Source organism: Ammospiza nelsoni, chromosome 16 (assembly GCF_027579445.1).
Source record: "Ammospiza nelsoni isolate bAmmNel1 chromosome 16, bAmmNel1.pri, whole genome shotgun sequence".
NCBI classification, from domain to species: Eukaryota; Metazoa; Chordata; class Aves; order Passeriformes; family Passerellidae; genus Ammospiza; species Ammospiza nelsoni.
In genome coordinates this window covers 10,056,201-10,075,037 of record NC_080648.1, presented here as the reverse complement: position 1 = coordinate 10,075,037, position 18,837 = coordinate 10,056,201, and the positions used below count along the sequence as shown (strand labels likewise).

The 18,837-nt window shown below is 44.2% G+C and overlaps 2 protein-coding genes across 4 annotated transcripts; both read right to left on the bottom strand.

Annotated features, from left to right (window-relative positions):
* Window positions 1-954: 954 nt before the first annotated feature.
* On the bottom strand, window positions 955-3,898 carry TXNDC15 (thioredoxin domain containing 15). Its single transcript, XM_059483931.1, has 4 exons — window positions 3,454-3,898; window positions 2,791-2,954; window positions 2,467-2,597; window positions 955-1,799 (listed from the first exon to the last, which is right to left on the bottom strand). Exons 1-4 carry the CDS (start codon window positions 3,823-3,825, stop codon window positions 1,603-1,605), a joined length of 864 nt encoding a protein of 287 aa, XP_059339914.1. The 5' UTR covers window positions 3,826-3,898; the 3' UTR covers window positions 955-1,602.
* Window positions 3,899-5,986: 2,088 nt separating this feature from the next.
* Window positions 5,987-18,140, bottom strand: C16H5orf24 (chromosome 16 C5orf24 homolog). 3 transcript variants are annotated; one of them, XM_059483347.1, is made up of 3 exons: window positions 18,000-18,140; window positions 10,192-10,621; window positions 5,987-8,340 (listed from the first exon to the last, which is right to left on the bottom strand). In XM_059483347.1, the coding sequence occupies exons 2-3, from the start codon at window positions 10,616-10,618 to the stop codon at window positions 8,300-8,302; spliced, it is 468 nt and encodes a 155-aa protein (XP_059339330.1). In that variant the 5' UTR covers window positions 10,619-10,621; window positions 18,000-18,140; the 3' UTR covers window positions 5,987-8,299. The 3 variants fall into 3 exon arrangements, with proteins under 3 accessions (XP_059339330.1, XP_059339329.1, XP_059339328.1); XM_059483346.1 differs by having other exon boundaries at window positions 5,987-8,261; XM_059483345.1 differs by having other exon boundaries at window positions 5,987-10,621.
* Window positions 18,141-18,837: the final 697 nt, after the last annotated feature.

The following is an 18,837-nucleotide window of genomic DNA, read 5'->3' as shown; positions in this document are numbered from 1 at the left end:
GATTGGAGCATTCAGAGCAGATATTAAAGAAAACTTCTTCACTGTCGGGTTGCCCAGGGAGGCGGTGGAGTCTCCAGCCCCGGAGGGGTTTCAGAGGCGCTGGGATGCGGCGCTGGGTGATGTGGTTTAGGGTTTAGGGGTTACGGTGGCGGTGCCGGCGGAGGGTTGGTCTGGACGGTCTAACAGGTCTCTTTTAATCCTGATGGTTCCATGATTTGTGACACCTACCCGGGAGGAGAAGGGCCGAGCACAGCTGCCGGCCGCGAGTGGATTCTGTCGCACAGAGAGCGGGCAGGGGTCATTTCCACCCCAGGGACCGCACTGAAACAGCCCCGCTCTGTTTGTAAACACATCCCTGTTTCGTTAGGGGTACAGACATGAGCACTGGGGACAATCCAACCCCGGGCCTCTCAAACGAACCAGATGGCAGAGGCAAGAATGCTCCAATTAATAATCTTTATTAATAACATTCACCCCAGCTTTATCTTCAGTAAGACTGAAGTCCTACCAGTGCAGTTTCCTTTTTGGACACAGATATACATGACCTCTGGTTTCCAGAGGAAAAGATAGAGCCAACAGAGAAATTAATGAAGAATTACATTGCAGGGATCTGAGCTATGTGTCAAACAATAAGTCTTTGCTTTATGTTAGTTTAATTTGCTCTCTGAACCACCCCATTAGGATACTCTGGCAAGCCTCCACTATGATAGATTTTATGCAGTCACATAATCCACACAACATACCAGTCCATACCTTATCCAAAGCCCTCCATACTAATCATAACTAAAAAAAAAACATAAATTCTTTATGTAGCCTCAAGTGGAGAGTGTGAAACTAGCAAACATGGTACTAGAAATTTAAATAAACATCAAGACTGGTCTTGCTAATTTCGGCAGGTGAGCTGTAGTTCAGAAATTGCATGTTTTTACTTCTGAAAGAAAGGGACTTAGAAGGTTACACTAAAAACCTGATTTATTTATTTTTTTTAAAGGACAATTAATACAATTTCATCCAACAAGAATGTGGTAAATAAGTTGTATACACAAAGAGAAATAGTGAAGTGAGCTTGGGAAGTGACTCTAAATCTCATAAAGAACTGTTACTAAGTCAAAACTCAGATGAGAAAACCAGCACTGAACCCCAGTGCCAGAGATGGGAACAGTCACCTCCATGGGAGTGAAAAATCATTTAAAACATCTTCATAGTTCATTTTATGGACAGTCAAAGTAATGTACCAACACCTCCCTTCACCAGTGTTTGCCTTGCAGTGCCATGCACAGACCAATGTGATGTAAAAATCTTCCTTGATCTACAAATTAGAACTGTAACACTAATTACATCAAAGTCCATTAAAAAGAAGTCAATCAGAGCAGCTTAATAAATACTTCAGTTCATGTTTTTTCATACTTGTTCACTTACCACTGGAATCGCCACAAATGGGCTTGTCACAGATTCGGCAGCTCATAAATAAAGCCAATTTTTAGTCATTATTATAAATTACAACCAACAAATTCAACAGTTCATTCTTAGGTACTTCTAGTCCATAAAAATTCCCCCTTTACCAATAAGTGCAAAATTTTGTCCCTGTTTGAACCCCTGGGGTTATTCCTGGTGTTCGTGCTCTTGTCCCGGGATGAGCCAGCGGATGCTGTCGGTGCGGACGGTGGCATACATGACAAAGGCAGCCAGGAAGAGCACAGAGAACAGCAGCAGCCAGTCTATGCCCTTGGTCAGAACACTGGGCAGGGGCCCTTCCCAGTCCTCCTCTGTCACAGCCACATCACTTCTGGCTTCTATCCCTAAAAAACAGAGCACTTGGTCAACATCGTAATCACTAAATACAGAGAGGCTGCTTTATCTGGAGCTTTGTTTGTGGTCTCTGTCTAAGGCTCAAACTCTGGTAGACTAAAATTTTGGTGAGATGGCCCTTGTACATTAACATGTACCCAGGATATGATTTACTGATATAAAAACTTAGGGATTTTTATGTGCATTTGCAAAACAGGAGAAGGCTTCTTCTGTCCTCCCAGAGAACAGCTTTAGATAAGTTGTGAGAGTTTCACAGTGCATGGAAATTTAATTTAGAGTGTTTCAGGAATCTGATTTTTGTGCATTTCTGGAAATACAGATCCAGATAGCACTTCAGTGTGGATTAGAAGAGAGCTAGCTGAGTGACAAAGAGACTTTAATTTATTTCATTCTCAATTAAATCTTTGGGCAGGAAGATAATGCTCCATCCTTCTGGCAGCCTCTCTAGCTAAACCCCACTGTTCCCCCTGCTCTGTGACAGCAGCCCAAGGAGCTGAGTTTCTGCTCTCAGCACAGGCTGAAATCCAGCTCACAGCAACAACTGATTAAGGGAACCTCTGCTGAGTCCTCACAGGGTACACAGGGAGAGGAAAGCCCAATTTGGACCTTAAAGCCAGCCTGTTCTTCCCACTGGCAAACCAGAGCTGATTTACACACCTGTCTGGTTAAAAATGAAGTCTTTCAGGGTTTCCAGCGTTCTGTCTGTATGATTAAATCTAGCCATAGGTTTAGCACCTTGGAAAAGAAGGATATTTGGTACAGCCACAGTTCCAAATCTAGTTGATAAACTACAAAAAGAAAAAACAAAGCATGAAGGAAATTAAATCTTCTGGAGGAAGAACTAGAGACAGTCACAATACCGAAAGTGTCAGTTTCACTAAATAAAATTGTCAGTTTATGTAGAGAAAACATCACTCCTGTTTATAAAACTGAAAGCTAACAGAAATGAACTGCAGCTAGAGCATAGGGGGTGTGAGTTACCTGCTGTGCTGGGATGCATCCAGTGCCAGGAAGCGAAGAGTAGGAAATGCTCGGGGCAAAGAGTTAAAATGAGGTGCCAGGCTGGCAGAAAAGCGGCACCACGGCGTGTAGAACAGGACCAACGTACAGTCACTGCTGTTTGGGTTCAGGAACTCCATCAGGTCCTTGGAGAAAGCATGAGAGCAAACATGAACAATTACATATTTAACAGGTTGGGATGCAGCATTCAGCAATTGATTAGATACCTAGCAATACTGATTAAGCAGCTGCACTTTTTAAAACAGGTGGAGAACTGTATATAACCTTTTTTAAAAGTCATTTTAAAAGTTTGTTACCTAAAAATATACAGGCACATAACCATTGCAAGAAAAGAGCTGGCACTAATTGCCATTAACGATTTCCAAGAGAAACACCAGTTCACAGAGCAGGAAAGCTGGCAGCACCCTGCAGGCACAGAGATAAAACACACAGGCACATGAAGAGAGCCCTAACTCCATTTTTTCCCCGCTCCAAATGGCCCAAAAAGCCTCCTTGCCCAGTCATATATTTGTTTCGGTAGGACTGAGGACGTTACCCAGGGAAATTCGCTGAGTCAGGCACTGAGGGCAGCAGGCAGCCGGGGTCACACCGACAGCGGACAGCGAGCGGGCCCGCTCACTGTACCTGGGACACGTTGAGGATCTGCAGCGTGAAGCGCTCCATGCCCGTCGTGTTCCTCTCCTCGCAGTTCACCTTGGGAGCCCTGGCGCTGTCGGTGCCGTTCTGCTCCTCGGCGGCCGCGGGCAGCACGGGCTCCAGCACGGGCTGCTCCCGGGCCGGGCACGCATCGCCATCGCAAGCCCCGGCCGGGCCGCCGCTCGCCTCGGCCGGCACCGCCGACAGCAACACTGGCTGCTCGCCCAGGGCCTCGCTGCCCACCATCGCGTCCGCCATCTCGGCCGTGCGGTACCGCACCGGCTCGGGGCCGCTCCGCTCCGCCGCTCCTGCGGGAAGGGCCGCACCGAGCCAGGCCAGCGCCAGCAGCAGCCGCCACATCCTCCGCACAGGCCCGGCCCCGGCGGCCGCCGCCGCGTCTCCCCGGACAACGAGCGCTTCCGCCGGATCCCCGGGACACTTCCCGTTCCGCTGCCGCTCCTGTTTCCGTGGGAAGAGCCCTCGGGGTCTGAGGGAGGTGGGGCAGCGGAGCGGGGCCGGGCCCTGCTCGTGTTACACAAAGCGGCTGGGTCTATCCGAGTCTTCTCGCGGCCCCGCCGAACCCCGAATTGGGTGTTCAGCCTGGAAAAGAGAAAAGTTTCGGGTGACCAAATTACGGCCTCCCAGTACCTGAAGGGAATTTGTAGGAAGGATGGGACAAGACTATTTACAAGCGCATGTTGTGACAGGACAAGGAAGAATGGTTTAGATTAGATATTAGGGAAAAAAAATTCTTTACCAAAATTATTTTCAGAAAAAATGTACTGTAAGCATGGTGCGCCCTGCCAGAGGTTGCCCAGCGAAGCTGTGGTTGCCCCATCCCTGGAACGTGTCCCATCCCTGGAACCGTTCAAGGCCAGGCTCGACGGGGCTTGCAGCAACCTGGGATAGTGCAAGGTGTCCCTGCACATGGCAGGGGTGTGGTACAAAATGTTCTTTAAGGTCCCAACCCAAAGCATGCCATGATTCTGTGACCCCGCCTTGCAGGGCTGAGCCCGCGGTGAGCGGAGCCGCTGCCTGGCCCAGCTGTCGGGCTGCTGGAGTCATTTCACCCTTGATTTGAATTAGCTCAGGACGGAAATTCTTGCGACGAGACAAGTGCCATGGCTTCGGCAGGCTGCTGTGACTGAGCAGCGAGTGCCTGGGATTCATCCCAGAGCCTGCTCTGCTACCAGCGTGTTGCAGCCCCAGCACTTCATCGCAGCCGCACTGCTTGGTGAAGGATTTGCCCGCTCCCACTCTGGCCAGGGAAGCGCTGTTTGAGAGTTGTTCGCACACAAACTGTGCCTTAACCTACAGCAGGCTGGGGTGCGGGTAAAACGCGGCAAACTAAAGGTGTATTTTTAAAATAAAAGAGTTCTTGTCCAGCAGCTTACCAACCAAAGCTCCCAAGCAGAAAGGCAAGATAAATACTCCCATATTCCTTTTTAGGACATTGTATTTTTCCTGTTGCAGAATTAGTTTTTACTTTATTTCCATTTAATAGTGAAGCTTCAAGACTATTTGGGACTTTTGAAAATTACCACATTACTTCAAGTGCTGCTATCTTTTTTAACACGCTTCCTTAAAACTGCCAGTAGTGCACAATGAGATTTTGCCAAAATTCTGCATCTGTCAAAAACTGAAAGTCATGACTGAGGGGAGCATGAAGCATGCACACGGGAAAAGGGCAGGAAAAATCAAGTACATGTGTATAAATGAAGATGCAGGTCATTTATTACAGAGACTATATTTTTAGCTTTGTTTTTACTCAGGTGTAGTTCTCCAACTGTGTCACTCCTTACAGCACACATTTTCTCGCTTGAAGCTTTTTCTTTCAAAGTCCAATTTGCATAAGCACTAATAATGAGGACATAATAATCTAAAAATAGAAAACATGAGGTTTGCACATAGAGGGAAAACATTTAATTAGATGAGCTGATACAGAGCAAGCCTAAAAGCAAAAGCACAAAGGGAATCCAAACTGGTGCAGACCAGCAGAGAACAAGCTGCCCCATTCCCCCTTCTCCTTATGTTTTAGTCAAAACAGCATTTTCAATTTGAAAACAATTTCTTACTGTGAATTTAATCCTAACATAATCTCCTTTCTGCCACAGCACAAATATTCTTGGAATACAGGGATATATATGTCTTATTCATCACAGAAAAATGAATTATGATCACCATTCCATGAAAACTTTATTTATGAGTACTTTCAATTTGATTTCCATGTGCAACAGAGGGAAAAGTTAGCAGCTGACTATTTATCCATAGAGGGCTATAGCTCCTTTCCTCCCTTTTCTTCTATTTGAGTGAAAGGACAAGTACAATTAAGTTACTGTCACGTTGTTTTCAATTCATTCAAAAATAAGCAACATTCCTCTATTTCCTGACATCTTGCAACTCAATCTTTTTGCCTTAATGTAAATATATGTAACATGTCCGTAACAAGTAGGTAATGCTGTCAACTGGCATCTTCAGCCAGAATTTAAAAGGTATTAAAAAAAAAAACAGGGAGCAATAGTTAGGTTTTAAAGTATTAACTTTATTAATAAATATACATCCATATGATGATGTAAATACAGATCATGAACACTACTCCATTCCCATACACATAATTGCACACGAGTAGCTCAAGTTCATGGACATAAAAACATACACAGTATCTAATCAGGCTTTTTACAGCAGAGGACAGGGTGCTGATACTAGTTACTTAACAGGTTACTGTTACCCCCAAAGTAAACCAGTGGAAAAGCAAATGATGCAAGACTGAAGGAACAGAAAGTGGTTCAAATTTCAGAATACAGATTCTTCTATTTCAAAAAAAAGTCACAAGGAGAAAGGTCTAGTGTCTACTAAAGTCATAAATATATTTAGCAGTGTTAAAATATATGCATTAAAATAGAGAAGAATAAACTTTTTGTAATCAGAAATGAAGTTTGCAGTTCCAAGTATTTATGATTGTTATCAGCTGTTTTAACTGTCAACTCTAAGGGGAGCATGAAACATTATTATACATATAACAAAGACCAGCAGAGCCACAGCTAATGAAACCATTGCACAAATGACTTCACATTGCTCTGCCTTTTAAAGCTCTTCAAAATGGGGAAGGGAGTTAAATTCTCATCTGAATTACTCAGTGTATTGTAGTTCCAGGTAATTCTCTTCACAGATACATCACTTTTCACTGACAAGGCTTCGTTTTGTCCTGACTGAACATTAAGATCCTTCAGACAAAATGAAAATATATTCATTCAGAAGAGAGATCTTTAATGGCTCTAGTAATTTGATTACTTTAAACTAAATCCAAGATATAAAGAACATTGCTTTAATGACAAAGCTAAGTGCTGATTTTAAAAATACCATCTTTGATACCAAAGTCAGCTGCTTCTGATCGTATCTGATTTTTTTTCTGCCAAAATATGGTGCTAGCATCTTGAATCTGTCCAGTGCAAGACTTTATAGTAGCAAAATTATTTGGTTTTAAAGTTTAAGTAAATTTAATCAAGAAAATGAATAGTAGTTACTATATGTATCTTAAACAGTGAACTTTATAGCATCATTAAGGAATAATAGCAAGCTAATACATTTCATTTATGTATAAATAAGACATTAGAAACTTGATAATTAAAAGAAATTATTAAAACCTAAACTTGACATGTCGGTCTTCTGAACAGTGTTAACACACAACAGTGATCCTAGCTTATGAATAGCTGAATTATGATATATAATATAAAATAAGCAATTTACAAGTAATGTTTTCATACTATGGGGGGAAAATGCCAGTTTTCCCATTGGTACTAATAAAGTTTAGGCATTAACATGCTGTTTCAGTGTTTCTCATGGAAAAAAAAAAGTGTTGAAAAAAGCACAATGTATTCTGCAGAGTATACATAGGAAGAACAGAAGCATTTGAAAATTCCATTTCTAGTCACTTTGAATCTCCTCTTGTTTTTCCCTTCACTGCATGGCACCAGTAAACTCCAGTCAGATGTAAAATAAAGCAGAATTAGGAAACACCAGCAGTGCACTTCTGATCTCCTTCCTCAATCCAGAGCGCCAAGCAGCACTGCAGGCTCTCTGAACACTTTTCTATTTGATGCTCATCATTTCACAACTGACAACATTAATTAGTTTTTACTGGGATTATATTTCATCTGATATAATTAATAACCACTGTAATGAACAGAAATTGCTTAGGTGATTTCATTATTTCATCAGCATACTTGAATACAAATGATACTAGCAGAACAGCAATACATCTGCATTATCTCCTGACACACAGCACAGCACCATTGAGTGGATGCACAAGTGAGGAACGGACAGGAGCAAACAGGATCAGCAGGAGGAGGTAAGGAGTGGAGTTTCTCCAAGGGACAGTGGTGACATGCAACACGTTCCTTGCCAGCGAGCTGTGACACTCCTGCACTTACACATTCAGCTGAAGAGGACTGCTTGCCCAGCTGAGTTCAGGAAAGAACTTAAAGCAGTCTTTTGTTGAAAAATTATCTGATTAAAAACAGCCAATACAACACAGATCCTGAGGGTGAATGAACTCACGTTAGCATTTTGCATGTGTCAGAAGTTACATCTTCTGAGAGAGACTGCTAAATTTCAGACTTGAGAGTTTGTTGAGGAACAGAACAACTGGATTTCAGAGCTTCAGCATGAAGAAACTATTCCTTAGTAGCAATTTAGCTGCCATTAGTTCACGTACTAAGGAGCCATCCAGTAAAAGTTGAGGTTCATTGTCTTAGTTGCCAGTCCATACAGAGTTCCCCCAAAACAATTCAACACACCTATTGTAAAGTACAGCAAAAGTCCAGCTCAAAATGTGTTAGGCATCACTGGAACACCTGAAGGCTTGCTGCTTTTTTCCTGATAAAAAAGGTATGAAACATGACATCTGTTTCTTGTCATCACTGAAAGCAAGAGGTCTAGTCAAAATGACAGCAGGCCAGAATAGCATTTATGATAACAAAAATGACCATCATTACCCATTCAGCACAGGCTCAACCCAAATTTTATTCTCCCCCAAATATGCAAACTCTACATATTCCCCCTCCCCAGGTATTTCAAACTATGAATTTATCATAAAGTCATCTCATATGTGAAATGACTTAAACATAAACTTTCTTCCAGATTTAAAAAAAAAAAAAAGGAAAATTAATTTTGAACAAACAATACGTAACACTGAGGACTGATTATTTTTTTCTTTTGAAGTCTGGATGAAAGTATTTTACACACTCACACTCACACATTCTCCCACACTTCAAAAAATTACACACACCCAGTTGAAAAATGGAATATTTCTTTTGGGAGGAGGGGAGGTTTTAGTTTGAGTCAAGAAAGGTGTTTATAGTTAACCAACAACATTTTTTCTGGCTTGCATGCATAGATGAATTACTCTATATCTGGGATCTAGCAGTGCAGTAAACTGCATCCTGTTTGCATCAGCTATACAGTTTGCTTTTGTAAATGATGAAAATGGTGTCCTTTGGTAGATATATAAGCTTCCATAACTTAAATATAGTATAAATGTCTAACAATGAAATAACTATTTCCAGGAATATCTGGCAAAACTGAGTCTAAAAATTTGGCAACAGTGTCTATTTAAAAAGTTTAATTTGTAAACATTATAGGTTATTACTTTAAAAGCTATTAAACTGTCGCCATCTAAGCACAGATTTGAAAGGCAAAAGCCAGAGTAAATAGCTATTTACAGATTTAAGAACATACTGTTTAATATTAATCAAGTGCCTAACTAGAATGAACAGTATTTAATTTCTTATAAAATATTTCAAATTCCAAATAATTCTTTGTGGTTTGGTATATGTATTATTAGGCATTTCAAAGTTACCCAGCAGAATCCTGTAACAGTGTACCCAAAAGAACAGCTCTCACCTAATGGCAAAGTAACTTGTTTTTGTAAGGCTCTGTGCAGCTGTAATGCACTGTACAAATGCTCAGGTTTCTTTAATATCTCCCAAAATGCTATTGGAGGATGAGTTGAAATTCACTTAATGCTACAACTCTAGAAACAAAAGTCACTGGAAATCACTTTAGAAAAAAAGGTTGGCTTTTTTTTGTTTAAATCTATTGTAAGTCTATCTGAGGTCTGTAGAAGGTCCAGCAGAAGTGGAAAACGTGGCTTGCACCTTTATCAGTTTTTCTTACCAAGTAAGAACTTAACTGGCTAAGTTACTTATTGTGGGACAGGCCACATCATGAACCATCAGCCAGCTAATTTCTGTCCTCCTTATTTCAATTATTTAATGCACAACCACACATCTAGATTTATGAGAAACTGAACTTAAAACTAGGGACATGGACATTACTTAAGTATTGACACCAAGGCATAATGAATAATTTCAGACTTCCTTATAAATTATGATTTTAAATCAACAGAAGCCTTTTTAAACCAAAGCCTTCCCAACATTCTGTTAGTTATTAATTGCACCCGTAGGTTATGGCATTATTGAAATAAAATCTAGAAGCTCAGACTTAAGCAAACAGTACAAGAGAACTCAAGAAACATGCCCAAAATCAGCATAAAGCAGATTAGTAAGGAGTTACTCATTCCCTCCCTTCATTCATTAGGCTGCTTGATTTTGCTGCTAGTTTCCCCAGCAGCATGGACTCCTCTGTTATGCACCATAGGGTAAGGAAAAGCTGCACTGCCACAAGTATAATTGAGATTTGCAAGCCGTGATAGAGCTTTAATGCTACCTGGAGGTCTGCCTGGGCTGACTTTGTATCCTGCTGCTTTAGTTGTACCCAAGGGTCTGCCTGGACTTGTCTTAAATCCAGCTGCTTTGGTGGTCCCCAGGGGTCGCCCTGTGCTGGTTCGGTACCCTGCAGATTTGGTGGTCCCTGACGGCCTGCCGCGCTTCCCGGAGCGGTTCAGGTTTTTCTTTTTCTTTAGTTCATCTTTTGTCTCTATATTCCTGCCACTTGTGGTCTGCAAGTGGGGGTCATTCAAGGCATCTTGTCTCTGGCAGGCAATGGGTTTGTGGCTGACTGCGTGGCTGTACTTGCTCTGCTGCGTGGCGTAGAGGTCAAACTGATCCGCAGCCCTCACATTGTCTTCGTTCAGGCAAGAGCTCTTGCCGCTCCCACAGAAGGCTGGATTACTGCTGGCAACAGGGTGCATCATTTTCTACCAGAAACAGGAGAGGGAAATATGTATCAATATATCATAATGCTGCAGTGTTGCACAAAAGAGAATCTTTCAAAAGCTACCTCTGTTTCATCAATTAGTCCGAACTACTTTGTCTATTTTTAGTAAACAGTACTAATGTCAGTAAATTACTTTTGAAATGAGTTTTATTAAGCCTTCACTTGAGGTTCTGCACAGTAACCTTTACACATAGTTAAAAAGGAGAGTTTAAACCACATATTATTCACATAGGTATAATTAGAGCAGAGTAAGCTAAAAATCTGAACAACAGCATTTCAGAAACCAAGACCTACAATTTGCTCATCTATGATTCCAAAACCTTTCTAACCAAGTAGCATCTAAATTTTAGTTGTTCTGGCTCTAAGATTGATGTGACTCAGCTGTAAGCCAAAGAAAGATATGTTATATCTCTCTTGGTATAGTAGATACAGGATCCTAAAGATTTTTTTTTTTTTGCTTAACTGCAGCAAAAGAATAAAGTGCGAATCAGTTTTCTTATTTCATGTCACAATTAATGTCAAAGAAAGAAACACATTGCATTTGGCAACACAATGGTGCCATAGCTGGGAAAGCAGAGGGATGAAATGAATTTGTAACTAGGTACAAGATGCTGGATTGCAGAAATGCCACTGCTGTCCTAGTTAGCAGAGCACGTACAGGCTGCTAGCAATGCCAGCACTGAGATATGTTGGTATTGTTGGCATTGCCAACAACTCTGGGAAATAAAGCAATTACATCTTCCATTCAACTATACTGGTTCTACAACTTAAGTAAGCTGCAAATACTCAAAGTCTAAGAAAATAATATTTAGCCATGTTGAAGACAGTATTAAGCCAATAAATACTTGTCTCTTCAGAGTATTTCTATGTCTTACAGCCATGTTTAATACACCAAAAATTACTTCCCATGTTAAATTTCACAAGTAGATAAGGTCTGGAAGATTTATTATCTTTTCCTACAATAGCTATGGAATATCACCTACAGCAACATAATTTAAACTCTACCATTGATTACTGAATTTACTTGGCAGTTACAAATGTTTCCTGCCAGCCAGAGAGAAAGCACACAGCACAGTCTATTTACCCTGGAGTAAATCCCCGTGCTCTTTTCTCCTGATTACAAAGGATACATTCCCTGTTGGAACACTCAATCTACCCTGGCTTGTCAAATGCACATTACAGTGTGCATTACTCTTGTGCAAATATATGAATATGAGTTTATGTCAAACAGTGAAATTATGATAGCTATATAGTTTAAATATTAGATGTTCTAGCAGAGATAATCCAAGTGCTACAATCCTGGTGCATTTCATGGGGTACAGTGGAACAAAAGTGAAACCATTGTTGTTGCAGCTGTTAACGTCCAAGCCAAACAACTAAGAATAGTTTGCAAGCCTGCACTTAGCAAAGGACAAAGGAAATAAGCTCAGGTCAAAAGACCAGACAGACTGATCTGTGCAGCAAAGCAGAAGGAAGCTTGGGGTTTTCTACAATTCAGTCAGAAACTGTTACCTTTATTTAACCCCACTAGAAAAGTGCCTGCAATTATCACAAAAAATACCTGAGATTTTTCATGATATGTAACTACAAACATGAGGGTTCTATAATGTCCCTTTGCAGCAGAGAGTGTAAAGCCCAGCAGCTCTGAAAGGCTGTTCAGCTGTTTGTTGATCCACTAGAAACACTTGGAGTGCTGAGCAGCATTCTTGTCTCAGGACTCATTTTAAACACAGGAATACTGGCTTTGGCCCCAAAAAACTGCTCCAAGCTCAGCTGCCACAAAGAAGGATCAGCTGAGCTGCCCAGCATCCAAGGAACAAACACAAGGAACACCCCAGAGCTGGGAGAAGGCACTGAATAAAAGCAGAGGCCTCTGCTATTTCTCATGAGACCAACCAGGCTCACACTCCTGTGGTACATTCTTACTCTCTGCTTCTTCCCCTCATTACACTTGGGGGATTTTTCCATCCCTCTTTCTGGGGGAGAACCATCACAAGCACTCCCAGACAGTGAATATATTCTGCTGTAGCTGATGAATGCTGGAGTTTCATCACCATATGCATGTGCTTTGTGTCTACTGCAATACCACTGACAAACACTGACTTCTCACACAAACCCTGCCTGATGATGCTTTACCTTCCATCTGGCACCAACCAGCATCACTGGAATGGATGAATGAAGAAAGACAGTACAAATCAGTAACTGTTTAAAATTTCTTTCTAGAAGAAGCTTAATAAAACCCCCAATCTCAGTGGAAGACTGCCAATAGGGTTTTTTAATCCACCCCCCCCCCCCGCACCATTTTTCAACAAACCATGCATATTTCAAGTAGTAGCCAAGGTTCCTCTTTTATCTTCTTTAAGACTTTTTTTGAAAAGTTTTTAAAAGGAAATCTGTAATCAAGCTTAATTACCCTAACATGGAATCTCCAGCACAATTTTCCTTCATTCACATTACAGTAGGGAATAAAAGAATGTAGAGAGTCTATGGAGTGGAAGCAGGTTTCTTGGCAGGGAGATATACAGTATAAAAGAAAATTGGTATAAAATGCAAAGCTATGCCAATTTAAAAATTACACTCCAGCTAAATTGTATAGCTAAACACATACAATTTTGTGTGCAATCATTCTTGAATAAAACCCTCCAAAAAGTTTCCAATAAGATAGAACTTTCTCATTTTAAACCTGTAAATAGGCATGCAAAAATATTTGCAACAGTTTACACAAATCAATTTTTAAACTGATTTAACTGACTGGCAGAATATCTCTGTATCAACAAACAATTAAGATGAGGCACTGCAACAGGGAAATTAAGTTGTATTTCAAAAAGATTCCCTGGAAAGTGACTGTGGAGGATTTTCTGTATGGATCTTTGAGTGCCTGGTAATTTATATCCCTACAAGTGCTGGGGAAGGGAGGAGACACTGGATAAGCTGGCTTTGGGAAAAGAGAGGCAGCTTCTCGTGCAACAAAGCACAGGAGTTCCACCACTGCTAGAAAGAAACAGGACAATCCAGCTGGGACCACAAAGCTTTGCTACAGGGGGATGTCTGGACATGGTCATGACCCCCTCATATCCCTAAAATACAGCTTCACACACAGCTCTGGCTCACAGCTGCTGAGGCTCCCACTATTGTTATGGCCCCTCTCTCTCTCCAGGCTTTCCTCCTGCAGGAAATTCCCATTCATGACCTATTCACTACACAAAATTGTAATATCAAAGCTACTTAAATCACATGACATAAAAACATCCTCTTGGGCTGTGATGTGATGCCATCTTTGGCTTTCAAACATCGTACCTTGCCTTCTTCATGGGGATGATTCAGCTGCCAGTGCAGACAAGATGAAACCTTTGACAAGCAGAGAAGTCCACAAGGCCCCCAGAACAGGCACTTGCTCAGTTGTTGTTTTACACTGAGAACTGGACCTGAGAGCCATTATCTGCACTGAGCAGAATAATCAGCTCCATCCAGCACAAGCAGCAGCAACTGCTCTGCTCCCACCCACCCTGGCTGCCTGCTGTGCCCTGGTGAGCGCCACAACAGACCTGACTCAGCAAGTGCCTCTCACTTCTGCTAAAACACACCTGAATCACAGCAAAACTGCACTAAACTCCAAGTCCACCTATATTACATCTTTCCAAATGATGAAACACCAAGAAAGGTAAACTCCTCACACCAATTTTGCTTTTAATCAGGGTTAGTATCCAACACCCACTCGTTTTTCTGAGGTTTTTCACCGCTGAGCTTGCAATAGTTTCCACAGTATCGATGGGGCCGTGGGAGGCTGGAGCAGCACATTTTCATCATCATCCAACACACACAAAGTATGTGACTCGTTCCTTAACAACACAAGCAGCCACAAGCATCATTTGTGCAGCTCTCTGAAGGTCACTGTGGCCAGTGAACGCTGCAGGAGCAGAGCACAGGCCCGGCTCTGTTCAGGATCCCTCATAAAGGACGCTCTATGCTGAGCCCCAGGGCCCTGGGGAGCCTCACAGGGCTCCTTTGCTGTGCAGGGGGGTTGAGCAGCAACTGCAGCAGGAGGAATATTTTCCCTTTCGAGACCACAACAGAAATATGGGGTCAGTTCTGTTCTTCTCTCTTAGGACAACATGTGTGAGAAATCCTTTCATCACTCACTAAGAATTCTATCAATTTAAATGTTTTTCACATGTCTCCTTTATTATCAGCTCCTTTTCTACACATTAACTCTTGCTAAAGTAGGGCCTTACCCAGTTTTTAAAACCCTGTAATTGCTTACTTTCACAAGGGTGTCCCTTACCTGGAGTAGTCATAAATGTAAATATTTAAAAAACACTAAGTATTAAATTCTATCAGTGGCACAACATACACTGTAACACCTGAACCTACAACTGAAATCTTATCTACTTGTGAAGTTTGATAACCAGCTTTTCCACAACGTGCTTATGAAGCCCTTGCTGAAGTTGGTGCATAATATGTTTATTTTCTCACCATCTGACACCAGGTAAGATGCCGAAATGTAAGAAATAATTTCTTTACAGCAGTGACTTCCTAGAGTTACTACATGACAACACAGGACTGCAAATCAAGAGACAACATAATTTTGGAATTTTGGTTATTCTAAGAAATTAAGGAGTTCTCCAAGCAATACAACTTATAAGTGGTGACCCAGAGTAATTTTCTTATATGCCAGAAGTTAAGAGAAGAGTTATTTGGAGCTGAAACACCCACTCTCTCCCTTCAAACTCCCCTTCCCCAGACGTGCCAGGCAGAGTGGGAGCCTTCATCTGTGCCTCCTGCTCCTCAGCAGAGAGCTGCAAGCTGGGTGCGGCCTCTGTGCCCCTGGGAGTTCAAATCTTTAGACTCAGACACCCCAGGAGAAACAAAGCTCTCCAAAGCCTAAGCAACAGCTTTGTATTACAGACAAAGCTCAACTGCTCTCACAAAGAGTTGATGTTGGCAAGCACCACTAGGCTAAGTGTAAAGTAAACTGAACTTTTAGGGTTCACTCGTTATTTGATTGCAAAACCAGGCAAACAAGTCATTGTTAGGCTTTCTAACCCTAAAAACCAAATAAGCCAGATCCAAGGGCAGAGTTTCACTAGATGCTAACATTAGCACGTCAGCTGACTTCTTCCCAGCCCAAAACCAAGATCATATATGATGATGACGATGAACAGCACACCTTGAAAGACTTAAGACTGCCTCACAAAAATTAAAGAAGGTGGCATCAATGATTTAATTATTATTTAATTATCTGTGCACCTCCAGTCACACTGGCACAACTGTCAGTTTGGTTTCATAATCAACAGAAAAACCACTCTGAATCCGCCCTTTTTCTGAACAGGACAATCTTGCCCTTTCCTCTTCTCCCACATTCCCACTCCTTCTGCCAATACCAACTATTGTGCAAGAGCAGGACAAACCGACACCAGGGATCTGATCCAGGTGAAAACTAATCCAACAAGAAAGCAAAAGCAACAGTGTGTAGGCACAGGGGCAAGAGAGTAACAGAAACCCACATTTCCATTAGCACAGAGACAGTGCCAGGTCAGCCTAAGCCACAGGACCCACTGGCTGCCACTGACCCACTCCCTGGTACTGTTACTTAAAAAAAATAACAAGATCTCAAAAAGATGGTCTTAGTGGACTTCAGAGATCTGGATGACAGGCGTGACAAGTCCCAAACACAGCACAGGGAATGGAGGTCGGAGAAAAACCCCGGAGCTGGGGATGGAGCAGCACAGAATGGAGGCAGCCATTAGGCCAGACAGACTGGCTTAGGAGAGTAGGTGAAACTGCACCCTCATTATTCTGTGGTTCTGCAATTACCAAACTTCAAGGCAAACCAAATATGCATATGAATGATGGAGCAGGTAGAGGTAGATTTTATAAAGAAAGGATTATTAGTGTTTGTGAATTGTCCATTCACCTCAAGGGGCTATTCCCAAATAAAAAGGAGCAGTCCTTGCTATAGCCTAGAACAAGGGCTTTGAGGAGCTGGAGATGCTTATTCATCTCCGTGGGTGTTCCCACCCACCCTCTTCTCCCCAGGGCTGCAGCCTCCAACAATAGCTCCAGAGGTAAGAGGTGCTCATTCATCTCAGTGGGTGTTCTCACCTACCCTCTCCTTTCCCTAGCCTGCTACCACAAAAGGACTTTCAAGTTTAAGAGATGGATCCAGCATCTCCTTGCTGACGTGCATTTTCACAGTGCTTCTCTGTGATGGGGCCATGCAGAAGGCTCTGGACACTTGTCCACCCACCCAAACACAGCCACGGCAGTGTCCTTGTGTGAGACAGCTGGAAGACAGACTCCACTTGTTGAATCTGTTCAACAATGGCCAATGGAAGAACATGATGGATTTTTTTTTAAATTTAAGGCTGCATCTAAAATATCAGGGATATGGCTACAGACTCACGCGCAAAATTTTAAGAGAAACTGTGGCACCTGAAGACTGAAACAGAAATAAACCATAATTTAAGAATATCTTAACAAAGTGCCCCTCCTACCCTTTCATTTTACACAAATAAAAACCACATGGATCAAAATAACTGTTAATCCACAGAGAACTGCATAAAAATTTAAAGTGCAACTATTCACTAATTAATTACATCAGAAGAACTATGCACAAACAAGAATGCATTAAACTATCCACAACTGAACACGAGAATACCCAGCACTGACACGCGTTATATCAGAAGGCAAAGAGGCACAGAAGGGACACAGTGAGGCTCTCCAGGTACAGATGTGCAGGGCAGTGAAGGCATCCGCTACTGAGGTGTGTCAGGAAACACCTCCACGGGCTGTCCGCACACACCCAGCTGCCCCACGCGAACGGGAACCCGCTCTAAGCAAACAGCCCCGCACACAGACCAGCCCCACGCACGGAGCCGCGGCTGCTGAAGGGAAGGAACAATTCCCGGCCGCAGGCTGGAGACAGGAGGGCCCAGCCCCACCTGGAGCGGCCGAGGGCCGGCTGAGGGGACAAAGGGGCGGCACAGCTCGCTCCGCCTCGGCCGCAGCCAGGGACGCGGCGCCGGGGGTGGCCTCGGTGTCCCTCGGTGTCCCGTGTCCCGTGCGGGGGGCACGGACAGGGCCCGGCCCCGGGCTCCGGGCACGGCCGGGCGGGGACAGCGGGGCAGGCGGCGATGGCGCAGCTCCGCTCGCACGGCCCCGCGGGGCCCGGGCACCGCACCCTGGGGCGAGCAGATCGCGGGATCGCCCTCAGCGGCGGGGAGGGAGCGGAGGGGGGAGAGCAGAGCCCCGCTCCGCTCCGCTCCCCTCCCCCGCCGGCCGCGGCTCCATCTTGTCCGCCCGCCGCCTCCCACCGCGCGGAGCAGGGGCCGGGGCCCGCGGGCCCGACCCGCACCTACCTGAGAGGCTCGGGGCGGCGGCGGCGGCGGCGGCGGGCGGAGCGGCCGCCTCCCCACACCGCGCCGGGCGGCTGCAGGGAGGGGACGGGCGCAGGGGAGGGAGGGAGGGAGGGAGCGGCGCTGCGGCGGGCGCGGGCGGCGGGACGGGCGGGGCGCGCTCCCGAGCGGGGCCGCGCCGCGGGGGCGCGCGCGGGGCGGGGCTGCCGAGGCCCCTCCCCCACCGAGGGTCGGGGCCGCGCGGCCGCCGCCATTTTGTGGGGCGGGCGGGCAGAGGTGGGGTCGGTGAGGGCACAGACTTGTGCGCAAGACTTGAGGCACCGTGCATGGTCCTGCACATCCCTTGAAGCGGGTGGATATTACTGGTGCTTCCATCACTGCGGTCTGGATGAAGGAGTGTGGTATCTTCTGTGTCAAAAGCACGCACACAGGCTCACTTGGGTTGGAATGCACTCTGGGGTCAGCGGGCCCAGCCCATGACCAACACCATCGTCACACACACCATGGCACCGAGTGCCACCTCCAGCCTTTACTCAGACACCTCCAAGGGCGGTGACTCCATCACCTCCACTCCACCAAACGCTGCAGTCCATTATGGAATAGTCCAATTGTTAGAAGGATGTATGACATGGATGTATGCCATGAGTTCTGGCTCCCTGCTGACTGCAGTGGAACAGCTGCCGTTCCCAGCATAGCTCACACAGGGCTGGGTCCGGGCATGGACCATCTCTGGGACTGCTGGTTATTAAATACTTTGCTTTGTTTCATCCATCCCTGTTCTGAAGAGCTCAGTCTTGCAGTAGCACTTCCTTATAAACACAATTTCATACCTGCAAGCAGG

What these genes read in the sequence shown, in the direction of transcription:
- TXNDC15 (XM_059483931.1), bottom strand. Translation starts at nt 3,825, where the DNA reads ATGTGGCGGCTGCTGCTGGCGCTGGCCTGGCTCGGTGCGGCCCTTCCC. An exon ending in AGATCCTCAACGTGTCCCAG is followed by an intron (nt 2,955 to 3,453) that starts GTACAGTGAGCG and finishes GCTTTCTCCAAG; the next exon opens with GACCTGATGGAGTTCCTGAA. An exon ending in GATGCATCCCAGCACAGCAG is followed by an intron (nt 2,598 to 2,790) that starts GTAACTCACACC and finishes TTCTTTTTGTAG; the next exon opens with TTTATCAACTAGATTTGGAA.
- C16H5orf24 (XM_059483345.1), bottom strand. Translation starts at nt 10,618, where the DNA reads ATGATGCACCCTGTTGCCAGCAGTAATCCAGCCTTCTGTGGGAGCGGC.